This window comes from Lytechinus pictus, chromosome 16, assembly GCF_037042905.1.
Source record: "Lytechinus pictus isolate F3 Inbred chromosome 16, Lp3.0, whole genome shotgun sequence".
In the NCBI taxonomy this organism is placed as follows: domain Eukaryota; kingdom Metazoa; phylum Echinodermata; class Echinoidea; order Temnopleuroida; family Toxopneustidae; genus Lytechinus; species Lytechinus pictus.
Window position 1 is genome coordinate 2,755,172 of NC_087260.1, and position 14,224 is coordinate 2,769,395.

Here is a 14,224-nt window from a genome sequence, read left to right on the forward strand (position 1 = left end):
ACCACTAGACCACACGACCCACCCATTGATCTTATGGAGCTAAGTTTTGCTAATTAATCTTTGATAAATTAATTAGCCTGCCAGTGTCCTGTAACACAGAGGTTAGTAATTAATGGTACACTTGATTTTTACAATTGATCATACATTGTAGTCAATGCAATCAATTGTAAAAAGATGTTCTACGATGATAACTAACCTTTATGTTACAGGCCCCCGGTCTAGTTTGTTTGTTTTAGGCCTAAATGTTTAAACTAGGGTAGGGGCACAGACACAAAAGATTGGAGGAAGGGAACAGAGAGTAAATAGATGTGATACTGTGTATATATGCCTGCATCTATGGAGTGACCCGTCTGGAATGGTGTTAGGAGTATAACCTATGTAGGGTTGGGTAACTTGGGTTTGAGGAACAAATAGGGTGGAGCAAAGGAGGTTGGTTTGGTTGGTGGTTGGGATGGTAGGAGGTTGAATGGGGTCAGTGTGGTCTAGGGGTGTGGTTGGAGGGGTACATGCAATAATCTTACGGAATTCGGAAAGAACACGTTTGGACTGATATATCGTCAGCGGTCATTCGAACCGTCGTATCAGTCAATTTTGGTCCAAAAAAAAAAATCGATTTTGAGATTTTTGCAGAAAAATAAAGTACAAGTCCTACTCTATTCATAACTAAATTTCTAGGCAGCAATTTATTTTATTTTCTGAGATACGAGAGGATTTTCATGGCGATGCCATATATTATTTTAATAAAATGTGCAAATCCCATTGGAAACGTGTACTGTAACAGAGCGATATGACGTTTTGACTGACCGCGATTTCAATGTGCACGGTCAGCCAAACTGTTGTATCAGCCATCTGCACTGCATTGACTTTGCATGTGAAAAGCGATGTTTTGACTGACCGCGCACATTGAAATCGCGGTCAGGGTTGTTGCATGGCGTTTTTGTACGGGGGAAATCTAAACCGCTCAAAACGAAATTACAAGCATGTAGCTCTTTTGCAATATTTTCTCTGATCCTTGCTTTTGTGTAAAAATAAGGATACCATTGTCAAGCAATTGTCTTGGTCTTTCCAACCATGTATTTTTCTAGCAATGAATACGTTGTAAGGCTGGGGAACTAAGTGTGAAAATCATAGTAAACTTTGAAGTCGATTTTCTCTGAAATGGGAAGACCGCCAACGATATATTGCTCCCCTTTTGAAATTTGAATTGAACTTATGATATTAAGAATTACATTCTTGATATTGATCAAGAGATCAAGAATACCTGATATCAATGTATTTTATTTAATGATTTCAAGAAAGAGGAATAAATGTGCAAAGGGCTTGCCATACGCCCGCATTGCTGAAAGCCCTGTACTTTCGCTGAGTGAAAACTTGTCAATAAGAGCTTTAAGGGTATACAGAATGTTGCTACCATAAGGGAGGGATACGTTAGAGACCTCATCTTTGGTTTTCCACCATCAAAGGGGTGAACGGTACCACTACTAGCTCAGTACTCAAAGCTTTGAGGCTAAATGGAATTGGGCCACCAGAAGAGAGCTGTGGGGACCGGAAAGGGAGTGAAGTGCCCCTACCTTGTGCATGCTCCTGTCAAGGGGAAAGAAATTGCACCTCTAGCAGTTCTGTATAGAGAGCTTGAATTCTTTATTGGAATTAATCCACCAGAAGAGGGTTGGGGAAGGGGAGGGGGTGAAGTGCCCCAACCTTGTGCATGCCCCTGTCAAGGTGAAAGAAATTGCACCTCTAGCAGTTCTGTATAGAGAGCTTGAATTCTTTATGGGAATTAATCCACCAGATGAGGGTTGGGGAAGGGGAGGGGGTGAAGTGCCCCTACCTTGTGCATGCCCCTGTCAAGGGGAAAGAAATTGCACCTCTAGCAGTTCTGTATAGAGAGCTTGAATTCTTTATGGGAATTAATCCACCAGAAGAGGGTTGGGGAAGGGGAGGGGGTGAAGTGCCCCTACCTTGTGCATGCCCCTGTCCAGGGAGAAATAAATTGTACCTCTAGCAGTTCTGTATGGAGAGCTTGGAGGTTTTTTTAAGGGAATGGAGCTCCCAGGAGAGAGGGGTGTGGGGGAGGAATCTTACCTTGTGCATGCCTCCATCAAGCGGGGTGAACTGTACTTCAACCAGTTCAGTACTCAGAGCTTTTAGACTGATGGGGACCGGGCTGCCAGGTGCCTCTATCTGAGCCGAGATGTCTTCTATGGAGACTTGCTGATCTAATACTCTCACATGTATGGTCACCTGTGAATCAAATAAAATTTAAACCAATCAATTGGAAAAAACACAGAATAGCAGGTGTGTACCCATGATTTCATAAAAGTGAGGGAATATGGGTTCATTGTTAAAATATCTCCTAACCCCCTCCACAGAAAAATAAAGTGGGATGGGTTCACAAAAAATTATTTGGTTGCCTTAACATAATCCCAAATCCCGCAACCCAAAAGAGGCAAGGGTTCTCATTTCAAAAGTGGGTCAGGGGGGGGGGGGCTCACTGACAAGAGAGCACCTATGTGCAATGTTCTTTTCAGGATAAAAAAGGGTGTGGAATGTCTTCTCTTTGTTCAGCTTTATACAGAGCTAATTCAATGATAAATGGCTAGCAGCTTGAACATTTCTGTCTTGCCTGTTATTTTTTAGGAGATGATTTTCCCCTTTGGAGGAAAAACATAAAGGGGGTTGTTTTCTGAAAATTCAAAAGAACTTGGCCCATTTTCTGTTCCTCCCTTATTCCTGAAATCATTAATACAGGGTTTGGCTAAAGACTTCTTATTGAATGACGACATCTACCCAACAATATAAATTCAGCTAAAAATATAAAGTTCAATTGAAACAGTAATCGATGGAACATGGCAAAGATACAGCTTTTTGTAAAGCAATTTTTATACCAAACGGATGATATTCACAACATACATGTAGGCTGTATGCGAGTAAGTTAGAAAGAGCTAATGAAGTCATTAACTCACATTTTGTATCAGATAAGCAACAAATATCAACTGTTAATATATTTGTAAGTTTGTTTTATCATCAATATTTTTTGCTACAATGTTTTATATATCTTGAAAGCTCTGCTTCTTTGGGGTCCAAAACTGTTCAGGTAATATTCTTTTTGCCAACCTTTGTACTATTTTATATCACATGTCTTTATTGATCTATGTGTCTAACATGCCTCCTCCCTTGTACTATGAGTAATACACCACTGATCATTGCACATATATCTTTGGGAGCTGAGCAATGTTTTACATTCTGACAGCAGACTATTTTTGTCTCACCTGCATAGCAGAGTGAGACTATAGGCGCCGCTTTTCCGACGGCGGCGACGGCGGCGGCGACGGCGGCGGCGGCGTCAACACCAAATCTTAACCTGAGGTTAAGTTTTTGAAATGACAGCATAACTTAGAAAGTATATGGACCTAGTTCATGAAACTTGGCCATAAGGTTAATCAAGTATTACTGAACATCCTGCCTGAGTTTCATGTCACATGACCAAGGTCAAAGGTCATTTAGGGTCAATGAACTTAGACCATGTTGGGGGAATCAACATCAAAATCTTAACCTAAGGTTAAGTTTTTGAAATGTCATCATAACTTAGAAAATATATGGACCTAGTTCATGAAACTTATACATAAGGTTGATCAAGTATCACTGAACATCCTGCATGAGTTTCACGTCACATGACCAAGGTCAAAGGTCATTTAGGGTCAATGAACTTTGGCCGAATTGGGGTATTTGTTGAATTACCATCATAACTTTGAAAGTTTATGGATCTGATTCATGAAACTTGGACATAATAGTAATCAAGTATTACTGAACATCCTGTGCAAGTTTCAGGTCACATGATCAAGGTCAAAGGTCATTTAGGGTCAATGAACTTTGGTCAAATTGGGGTATTTGTTGAATTACAGCCATAAATTTGAAAGTGTGTTGGTCTAGTTCATAAAACTTGGACATAATAGTAATCAAGTATCACTGAACATCCTGTGCGAGTTTCAGGTCACATGATCAAGGTCAAAGGTCATGTAAGGTCAAAGAACTTTGGCCACGTTGGGGGTATTTGTTGAATTGCCATCATATCTCTATAAGTGTATTGGTCTAGTTCATAAAACGTGGAAATAAGAGTAACCAAGTATCACTGAACATCTTGTGCGAGTTATAGTAGTTTTCAAAATCAGCACTGCTGCTATATTGAATCGCGTGATGCAGGTGAGACGGCCAGAGGCATTCCACTTGTTATGATACAAGTCACAATAAAATACATAAACAGGGTAAACACTGTGATGCAAAAAAAATATATAGGCCTACAGACTCATGCACTAATTTAACAAACTATGAAAATTTGAATAAAATGTTTTTGGGTCAAGGTCAGAATTATCTTTCATTTTCCACAATTCTGCGTGTTTTATCACACTGCTGAGGTATAAGAGGCCTGTACAGAGCTGCCAACCATTACGTTTTTGCCGTAATCATTACGTTTTTTCATTCAAATTACGGCATTATGGTTTTTCTTTTCAAATTACGTTTTTTGACAATTTTGATAATGTGTGTACAGTACATAATTGTATGTATGTGGAGTGCGTGTTGAGCCCACTGAACTAGAAATACGTATTTCTAGTTCAGTGGTTGAGCCCGAGATGAGCCTGGTATTTGCGCGTGCAAAGTCGCCCGCCGGCCGGTTTTCCAACGCACTTTAATAATTTGATAGCGTGCACGTACATATACGTTAGTTGAATATGCGAGCGGCATGCATGGTACGAATCGCGATGTATAGCAACTGGTAAATACGTCTGTAAGGATGATGACGTCATCCAAGATGGCAACTTACGATGACAAACGAAAGGATCGAGGATGATTATGTTTTGATCATCATTTGAAAGGAAATAACAGTAACTGCGGTCTAAGGTACGATATTTCTGAATTTTATATATTTTATCTTAAATTTGCATGTAATTTCTTTCCTATAAAGTGATGTTTTATGTACAAAAAAACGATCCGAAAATCAGATTTCAGAATTTAGATCTAACGTTACTGCTAATACGTTGTCTTTACGCACGGGCCAACACTCTTCAGGTGATCGAGCCAACGTTTGTTCTTGCAGCGCAGAGCGAGGAGTACGATGAATTGGGTAGGGTAATTCCCAAATGTAGTAAGAGAAGAGTCCATTTGTAATGGAGGGGGATTTGGAGGTTTGAGGGATATTATAATTCCATTTGCAAAATTTTACAAAAATACTCATCATATATATTAAAGATTGAATCATCAAAAGATATTTTTCATATACTTTAAAATTAATTGTTGTGATAAAGAAATGAAATTTTGAGGCTATTTTCTTGAATTGATTAATATCAATTCCCTTCGGATAACGGTACTGTCTGGTTAATTTTCATCAACTCGTAATCGTATCAAACAAATACGATGAATTCGGCTTTGAACAGACCTGGAAAGCTCTTCATTGTCCCTTGAAGTAATAATTCTGGGTGATATTCAACATTTATTGATAGTTTCACATGATTTATACTAGAGAGATGTCCTACTGCCTTTGGAATTCATTAAAAAAGTCGGCACTTTAGCATTCAGTTTAGCAGGAATGGGAAGATTTCTTCCCCGGTTCTGGCGGCCTAGATGTCTGCTCTATAGTGCCGTCACTGCTGGGGATGATTGAGTGTGCGTGCAGTGGGCTTATTATATTCACTCGCGTTCGTAATCACTCGCGTCGGGTTGGTAATCACACGCGTTTTTTGATTTTTGGCGATTTTTTTTTTTTTCTGTGCGATTTTTTTTCTAACGGTGTCTTCAATGGGACAAACGTACTGGAAAAATAAAATAATATTGAAATTCGAGTTTCGTTTTATTTTAAGCTGGTAAGTGCCTTAAATAAATCGTTCTCGACCACTGTTTTAAGATAACAAGCAAATTTTGACTACTGTTTTAACATATTCACATTCCACATCTTAAATCTTAGAGCCATAGGCGGCGGAAGCGGGGGGGGGCTCCCCCTAAAAAAAGAGAGAGGGGGGGAGAAAGGAAGGGAAAGAGGGAGAAAAGAGAAAGAAAAAAAAGACAGACAGAAAGAAAGAAGCAAGGAAAAAAGGAGAAAGAAAGGAGAAAAGGAATAAAGAAGAAAAAGGAGGAAAGGCTACTCTCGATTTAGCTTTGCCTTTGGAGGATTTTCCTGAAGTCTGTGGTATTCTTTATAAAGCATAGTGAGGTGCTACAATTTCATAATATCACTATTTATTTGCTTCTCCCTTTCTTTGTGAATTATTCTACACTAACGTAAAAATCAGGGAGGAAAAAAGTGCTGAAGAAGAAAAGCAAGAAGGAAGGAGGAGGAGAAGTAGAAGAAGAAAAAACGAAGATGGAGGACATAAGGGGGTAAAAATGAAACTAAAAAGAGAAAATTGAGGGGAGGATGTAGAAGAAGAGAAAGAGAAAATAAAATAAGGGGAAGACTGAGAAGAGAAAAGGAAGAAGTGAGAAGGGAGATGAACAAAAAGGAGAAAGGGAAGAAATTGAGAAGTAGAAGAACAGGGAGAAGAATAAGATGACATAATAATGGGAATAAAAAGAAGACTGAGAAGAAAGAGAAGTAGGAGGGGGAGTAAAGTGCACTCTGGTTACAAAGAAGTCCGAGGGACCAACAAAATTGTTCCTTTATACAAATAATTGTGTGTGTGTGTGATATAAGTTTTTTTTTATTTTTTAGAGTGGTCACAAAATTCGAGCGGAGTTGACCTTCCTTAGAGCAACACGCTTGTGTGTTGCTGCCCTCTACGTTCGTTGATATTGACCAAAAGCTTCGGTCTTTGTGTCTATTAATTATTATGTTGGTTGTTCCGCTGAACTCCGTTGGCTCCACTCACCAAATACAGAGAAATAAAAAAATAAAAAAAATGTTTGAAAAAAACTCCTCGAAACAGACTGCTGCCAGCTGTCTGGGGCGGATCAAGCTTGTTATCTATTCTTGGTACTTAGAACAGTAGTCGAGTACATTTTATTTTAAGGCACTTAATTGCCGGCTTAAAACGAAACTCAAATTTCCCTGCATGTCTGTCCCATTGAAGACACCGTTTAAAAAAAATCGCACCGAAATAAAAAAAATCGCCAAAAATTCAAAACGCGAGTGATTACGAACCAGAACGCGACGCGAGTGATTATAAACTGCCGTGCAGTGTGATTGAGGCTGAGCTGTGCACATCGTGAAGTGATTTACGATGGGACTTTTGTGGAATGATTTCAACTTCTTATCTATAGATCTATTTGAATTTTAGATTAGATTGATTTATGAATGTTACATGTACACTTCCATTTTATGACACTTTAATTTTAAAGGGTACTGTTTGGCAAAAACAATGTTACTTGGGAAGAGAAGTCTGAATTGATGTCAACTTTTTTTATATATTTCTCTTAGTCTACAATTTGGTAGTTTTGTCAGGAAACTCAACATAAAACAATTAATTATTTTAGAAGTGGAAAGGAAGCCCCAGAAAAATGGGGCCCTAAAAATGTTCACCAGAACTGATTTTGGTGCCCCTGAAAGAATTTTTTCTCGACAGATCTTCACTTTGATAAGTGCCGGAGTAGGTTGCACTACAAAATGAAAGGCCTACTTGTCATTTTTAGAAAAATTTGCCTAGGTGCCCATTTGACTAGAATAAAAGTGGCCTTCATGTCCTTTAGAATGGCCTTGATACCCCTTGAAATTTTGGGGCATCCAAGGCCACTTTGCCGGTTGCCCCAAGCTGAAAGTGCCCATTTGAAAATGGCCTTGCCCCTCTCAATTCTTAATTCAAGCCCTGCTACTGACTTAATTAAAATAAGGGTCCAATTTGTAACGCTCCGTTACTTAGCCCAGACTAGGCCTAGAGATTAACTTTTTTTTAATTGGTCACTGCATACATACTTTTTGCATTGGATGTTTGTCGCATGTTTTTTTAAGGTTCGTTTTAACACATTCCTTTTTTTTGTTGGAAATTCCTTTTTTTGGCCATAATGATTCCTTTTTTTGCTTGCACAAGGTTGGCAGCTCTGCCTGTATGATATTATGAAGACTAGCCACACACTCCCTTCAATGTGTATGCATTTGTTTAAACTATAAAGCTACATGTAGATAGCCTAATAAAACTTAAAATGTTGACTGTTTGTTGAATAGCAAATTAACTCAATAGCTTTATTCTACATACAAAAAAACATAATTTTAAAAGAACCTGTTAGATAAAGGCTGACATACTCTAAGTGCTTAATACCTTTTGCCTATAAATTTAGACCCCTATTACATCTGAGAGATTCCCTACCTCGGGCCGGCCCGGGGCCTACCTCGGGTCGGAAAGAAATCCGATGTAAACATCCCAAACCTACCTCGGGCCACCTTTTAGCGAACCTACCCGAGACCACATCCAGAGGTAGTCTCGAGTGGGTATCGGGCCGGCCCCAGTCCACCGATTCGTAGATGTAAACGCACACAAGCTTTCGAACCTATCTCGGTCCGTTCGCCAGCTGTCAAATTACGTCATAGCGCGCGCTATCCCCTCCCCAGCCCCGTCGTTCTTCGAATGTTTTGCGGCATGCGACATATGAATTGTGATTGATAAAGTCTTTGATTTGAGTGGAAAGAAGGAAGCATTTTAAACGTATCCTTTTCAAGTCGATCATATCTTCAACGACTGCTAGGATCATCAGCATTCTTCCAGAATCTCGGGTAAAGGTAAAGAGTCGTTTCGACTCTCTGGAAATGATCGGCACATGTCCCACCCTGTCATTTCTATTTTCTGCCGACGCCTGAACCTCAAACCTTCTCACTCTGATTGCCCTTTCCCGAAGAAATTGCTTACGACTTTCCCGAATCAGGGAATACACATTAATATTCTTCATAATGTATTCGAGGGTCTGTACTTTTCGGGGTTTTAAATATCTAGAAATAACAACCAACGTACGCTATCCGATCGTAACCAAATGGCGAGCTAGCAGCCGACGAGTGTAACGAAATGTAAACAACTTCAATTAGTGCGCGCAAATTATTCAGAGCCTAGATCGAGAGTGTCAGCAATCGGAAACCGCACGAAACCGTAACGATAGGTGAGGGAATGAACGCTGTGATGTAAACAGACCACATTTCGGACTCGGTCCGTTCGCTAAGCTAATCCACCAATAATCCAGTCAAGGTTGCAAGTGGACTCGGTCGGGTCTCGGGTAGGAAACTTTCAGATGTAACAGGGGTCTTAGACTCAACCAGTGATTTGTGAATTGTTTTCAATAAAGTTAAATTCCACTGCACCTAAGTGTTGACTTAGCACATCTCTGTATGTTTGCACTGAACCTGTTATTTTGATGCGTGATTAATCAACCATGTTCTAGCAATTCCTCTCCATCAAAATCACATATTTACTCTTACAGAATTGAACAATATTTGATACCATATTGATTGGTCATTCATGCTTAAAGGGGCAGAGAAACGTTCTATTTTAGCTTGAGGCAAACAGACAAAATGAAAAATAGCAGCCATTTGAAGAGACTATTGCTTTCTTCTCTCAGTGACATAGCTTAAAGAATGGCCCATTCTCTCCTTTTTTTTCTTTCCTTAAATCAACCATTTTCAATCGAATTCAATAATAATCACAAACCATACAAGAAATACCACACTAAGATATGGATGCCCATGAAAACCTAATCACGAGCACTGGCTAAAATCTGGGGAGGTAGTTTCGTCCACAAGATTTTCTGGCAAATGCAAACAAAAATATTTCCTGCATCTCTGTAGCTCAAGACATACATGTATGTGTATGCCGAATTTCATGAGCATAGGTCATAAAATAAAGGAGTATAACAGTCCACATGATGTTTATACATTAACTGTTATAATATGCTATTACCATGTCAACACGATTTAATAATAATAATAATATAGGATTTGTATAGCGCACATATCCACCTTGCTAGGTGCTCAAGGCGCTCCTATATTACTCCGGCAAAGCTAGTCTTCCGATTCTGGTGTGCACAGCTTTTTGAGGAATTACTTCCTGCCGGTACCCATTTACCTCACCTGGGTTGAGTGCAGCACAGTGTGGACAAATTTCTTGCTGAAGGAAAACACGCCTTGGCTAGGATTTCCGGCACATGCAAAAATATGCCTTACAAACCAATGTTTGAGCCAAATTTCATGAGAAATTGACTGAAAACTAATAAAATGGTTTGAACCGCAAGATTTTTGCCTAATTCTTTGCCATATAGTAATGTAGTTACCAAGGCGACAAGATTTCTGACACACACAAAAAATGTGTCTTGCGCATCTTTACTTCAAAGACAAATATACGTTCCAAATTTCATGAGAATTGGTTAAAAACTGAGGAAGAAGTTCGACCCTCAAAATTTGCAACGGACCGACTGCCCGACCGTACACCAATTCCTCAATACCTGCTTCATTTGGCGAGGCATAATAGAGATGCTGTACATACCGGTACATCTGTTTTAGCATTGTGTGCATCTCCGGTAGGGTTAGTATCTAAACCAGTGCATCTGCTCAAGTCAATCTTAGCACACAATCCCCAATCTGTCGTTTTTTTCGAAGCGTATGTCTCGGCTCCAAAACTGGTCTGGAAGGTTTCCGAGACGGGCTTGGCCCTGTGGAACCCAGCGGCATATGCCATCACGTTTAGTTCGTCCACTGCTGGCTGGCTGAGCTCAGTGGCTGTCAATGTGGGCTCGACGCTCAATGCACGGCCTGCTTCAATTCCTGAAAGATTTATAGATATATAAATGCATCAAAACACCTTGAAAGTGCAAGCAACATGGACGTATTAGTAAAAGCAATCAAGAGAAATGAAGTGAGTAAAGCGTGCAGCAAATCATGTAATCATGGTAATCCCCAAAGATTTCTGGGCCAGTGGATAGTTGTAAGTTCACTTGAGTTTCTTGTTAAAGTAGGGTAACACCAGTATGGGCATCAAAGGAGCATTTCATGAAAGAACTTGTTGAATGATTTATGCGACAAAGTTTGTTTTATCTGACAGTTTCTATAGAAACATTGCTTGTCAGCCAATCAACGTTGTGAGATCTGACAGCTTGTCTGATGACAGATGTTGATGAAATACTTCCCTGAGATCTGTCGGGTCACAAAAACGAATTTCCAATGGTAAACCTTTCTTGGTGAATTATAATTATAGACATATCCTGAATAAAATATGACTAATATATGACTTCACAAGAATAAAGTTGGAAAAGGGCAAATGTACAAGATGAATTAATAGTCAATGCATGAACAAATAGACTAAAAAGTTTTAATAGAGTATATTGTTAAATATAAAAAAATCATGATACTCATAGCAAAACATATCATCCATAGTTAATTGCTTCGTGGTTATATCAACACCAAATAAGAAGCCATACACCAAAGATAAACAAAGATATATTATTCTTATTTATTATCCATTCTCCCTGTCACATATATGTATTTATGCATCTTTTTAAACTTATTCATTAGCCCAAGTTTATTTGGGTTTTATTTTCATTCATGGCATTGTTTTGTATGTAGCTTTTCCCTGTCAGCAGTTGAAATACTATATATTAAAATCCAACTTCGGGCCTTAATTTCATTCAGCACAAAATTTCATCCACCTCAAGTGGCTGCACTCAACCCAGGTGAGATGAATGGTTACTTGTTAAGCGCCTGTATATAAGAGCTTAGGAAAAGCTTGGGAAGTATTATGATACAAAGTGCATTATATAAAATAGCTGTTCTGTATAAGTGGAACTATTATTATCATTAAAGGAGAATGAAACCCTTGAAACCAGTTGAATCCATATCAAAGAGAAAAATCAAAGAAACATATTGTTGAAAGTTTGAGGAAGATTGAATGAATTATAAGTTATGAGCATTTGAATATTGAGATCACTAATGCCATGTAGATCCTCCCATTGGCAATGCAACCAAGATCTGTGATGTCACACACGTACAACTCCCTCATTACTTTAGTACTTATTTCACTTATATTCTCACTTTTATAGAGTCTATCACAAGGTGAGGTGTTCTCTTTATGAGAGGACAAGTACAGAGGTTTCACAACATTATATCATTGATGAATCGTTTGACATATGATTAAAATGAGCAAAAAGAGATGTTTTGGGGTATATTTTCAGCGTCCAAAAGGGGAGAGTTGTTCATCTGTGACATCATAGATCTTGGTCGCATTGCCATAGCATTACTGATCTCGACATTCAAATGCTCATAACTCTTCTATTGCTAGTCCTATTTTACTCAAACTTTTGTTGATCTTATTCTTTGATTTTTCTGCTTTCACAAAAGCTAACTTGCTCCAAGAGTTTCATTCTCCTTTAATAATAACAGATTCGAGTAAAACTATTACCACTCCACAGTTCACTGCATATATAGGGAAAGAAGAGGTATGACCAAACTGTGTCACGCCTGCAGGCATGTCTAACCATCAAACCTTTTGTCTCGCTTCAAAGGGGAAGTTCACCCTGACGAAAACTTTTTTTGTAAAAATAGCAGGAAAAAAGTGTTGGTGAAAATTTGAGGAAAATCATTTAAGGATTTAAGAAAATATTAGAATTTAAAGTTTCTGATTTTTGACGTCATATACAAGCAGCTTTCCCATATGTAATCTAATATATAACGCATGAATTTCAAAATTTTAATGGTTCGTGATGACTTTTTATTTTTTATTTCTTACAGGAGCAGGTGTACAATGATTTGTCTACTAATATACTGAAGGTGCATTAAAAAAACATTTTCAAATTTCTGGGAAAACGAAATTCCATTGAGTTTTAATATGCGATATATGTAGAAAAGCTGCTCACAAATGACGTCACAAATCCAATATTTAAGATTCTAATCATTTTTGTTATTTGATGGATTTTCCTCAAACTTTAAATATCTTTTTTTATTTCTCTGTTATTTTACATCAATCTTTTTTGCCAGGGTGAACTTTTCCTTTAACTTCCTTTATGATCCAACACACAAACCACTCCTTTCCCAACAAAACACTCCAAAATTCCTCCACTTGTCATTTTCTTTTGCTTGATTGCAGAAAAATATTTTTATTTTGAAGGTCAATGCATTGTCGATCCTGATAACGACCAAGGTATTGTATCGGTAGAAGTTTAATTTAGGAAAGCCTTGGGCAAAATTCAGTTTTGGAGTTCAGTCTCCGGTTTTAATTTTACATTACGGTAACTTTGGCCTTTGTGAACAAAAACATCTTTGATTAATGTGCTTTTTTAGTGTTGGGAAGATGAATTTTAGTAATTTATTACTGCTCAGGCTGATTTTCTTTTTAGCTTCAAACTGAAACCTTGCCGTTTTTTCAAGGCTTAAAAGGAATCTTTTGTATACAGTCGAGTTGCATAAATGTTGAATGTCAAACAGCGTTCTGCATTGGAAAATTTTCCAATGAAACCTTGATTTTGATTGGCCGTAAAGGCATGTTGTTATCAGCAAAAATAAAACAACCAAATTAATAACGAAAAGTCTTATTATGTACAGTATGTGCTAAAATGTATGTTAGTCAATTGAATATTATACAGATATTGCCGACCTAGAGTTTGAATATAACATTTCCTCACCCCTACGGATTATATTTTGCCAGAAGCACGCAGCGCTGAGGGAAAATATTCTCCCCAGGGAAAAATATAGCTTCGGAGGGGAGTTGAAATGTTATTTATTAAAAAGATAGACCAGGCAATATCTGTTATATTATATAGTCTTTGTGGAGTCGCCATCAGTGATTCCATTCATCATCTGGCTCTCTGATCAACCCAAAATTCTTGCTGCAGCTCTGATCCATCTACGTCATAATAGAAATTTTTTGGAAAAAAATCAAGCGCGTTCTTCATGCAATCGACGTGTTAACACTAGCGCGTACATCAAATAAACTACCTGATTACGCAACTTGTAAGCAGCGAGTGACTTCACCTTAGTGAATAACGCCGCAATTTACAATACAACGCAGTTATATTCACCGAGGTGACGTCACAACCTAGAATATAACAAATGCGATCCTCGCAGCTGTGGTCACGTGATGGCGTGTTGACCTATCACTGATTTGAATCTGCATAACCTATGTAATATAAAGATAGGCCTATATTTCGTGAGGTTTTCCGTCCTTTAAATGAATGACTACCTAATTTTACTATGATTTCTTGGAGATAGATTTGTGGCAGAGTATAAGTTACAACTAATGGTAACTTATCAATCGTTGATTCCATGGAAACT

General features: G+C 38.3%; 1 protein-coding gene across 2 annotated transcripts in view; it reads right to left on the minus strand.

Moving 5' to 3' along the window:
- LOC129279006 (filamin-A-like) overlaps positions 1-14,224 on the minus strand; it is a 44,537-nt gene that overhangs the window by 21,382 nt on the left and 8,931 nt on the right. For both annotated transcript variants that reach the window (XM_064111007.1, XM_064111006.1), the window contains exons 3-4: positions 10,449-10,726; positions 2,086-2,244 (exon numbers count right to left, since the gene is read on the minus strand). In XM_064111007.1, the coding sequence (XP_063967077.1) occupies positions 2,086-2,244; positions 10,449-10,726 (437 nt within the window). The remainder of the gene's footprint in view (positions 1-2,085; positions 2,245-10,448; positions 10,727-14,224) is intronic.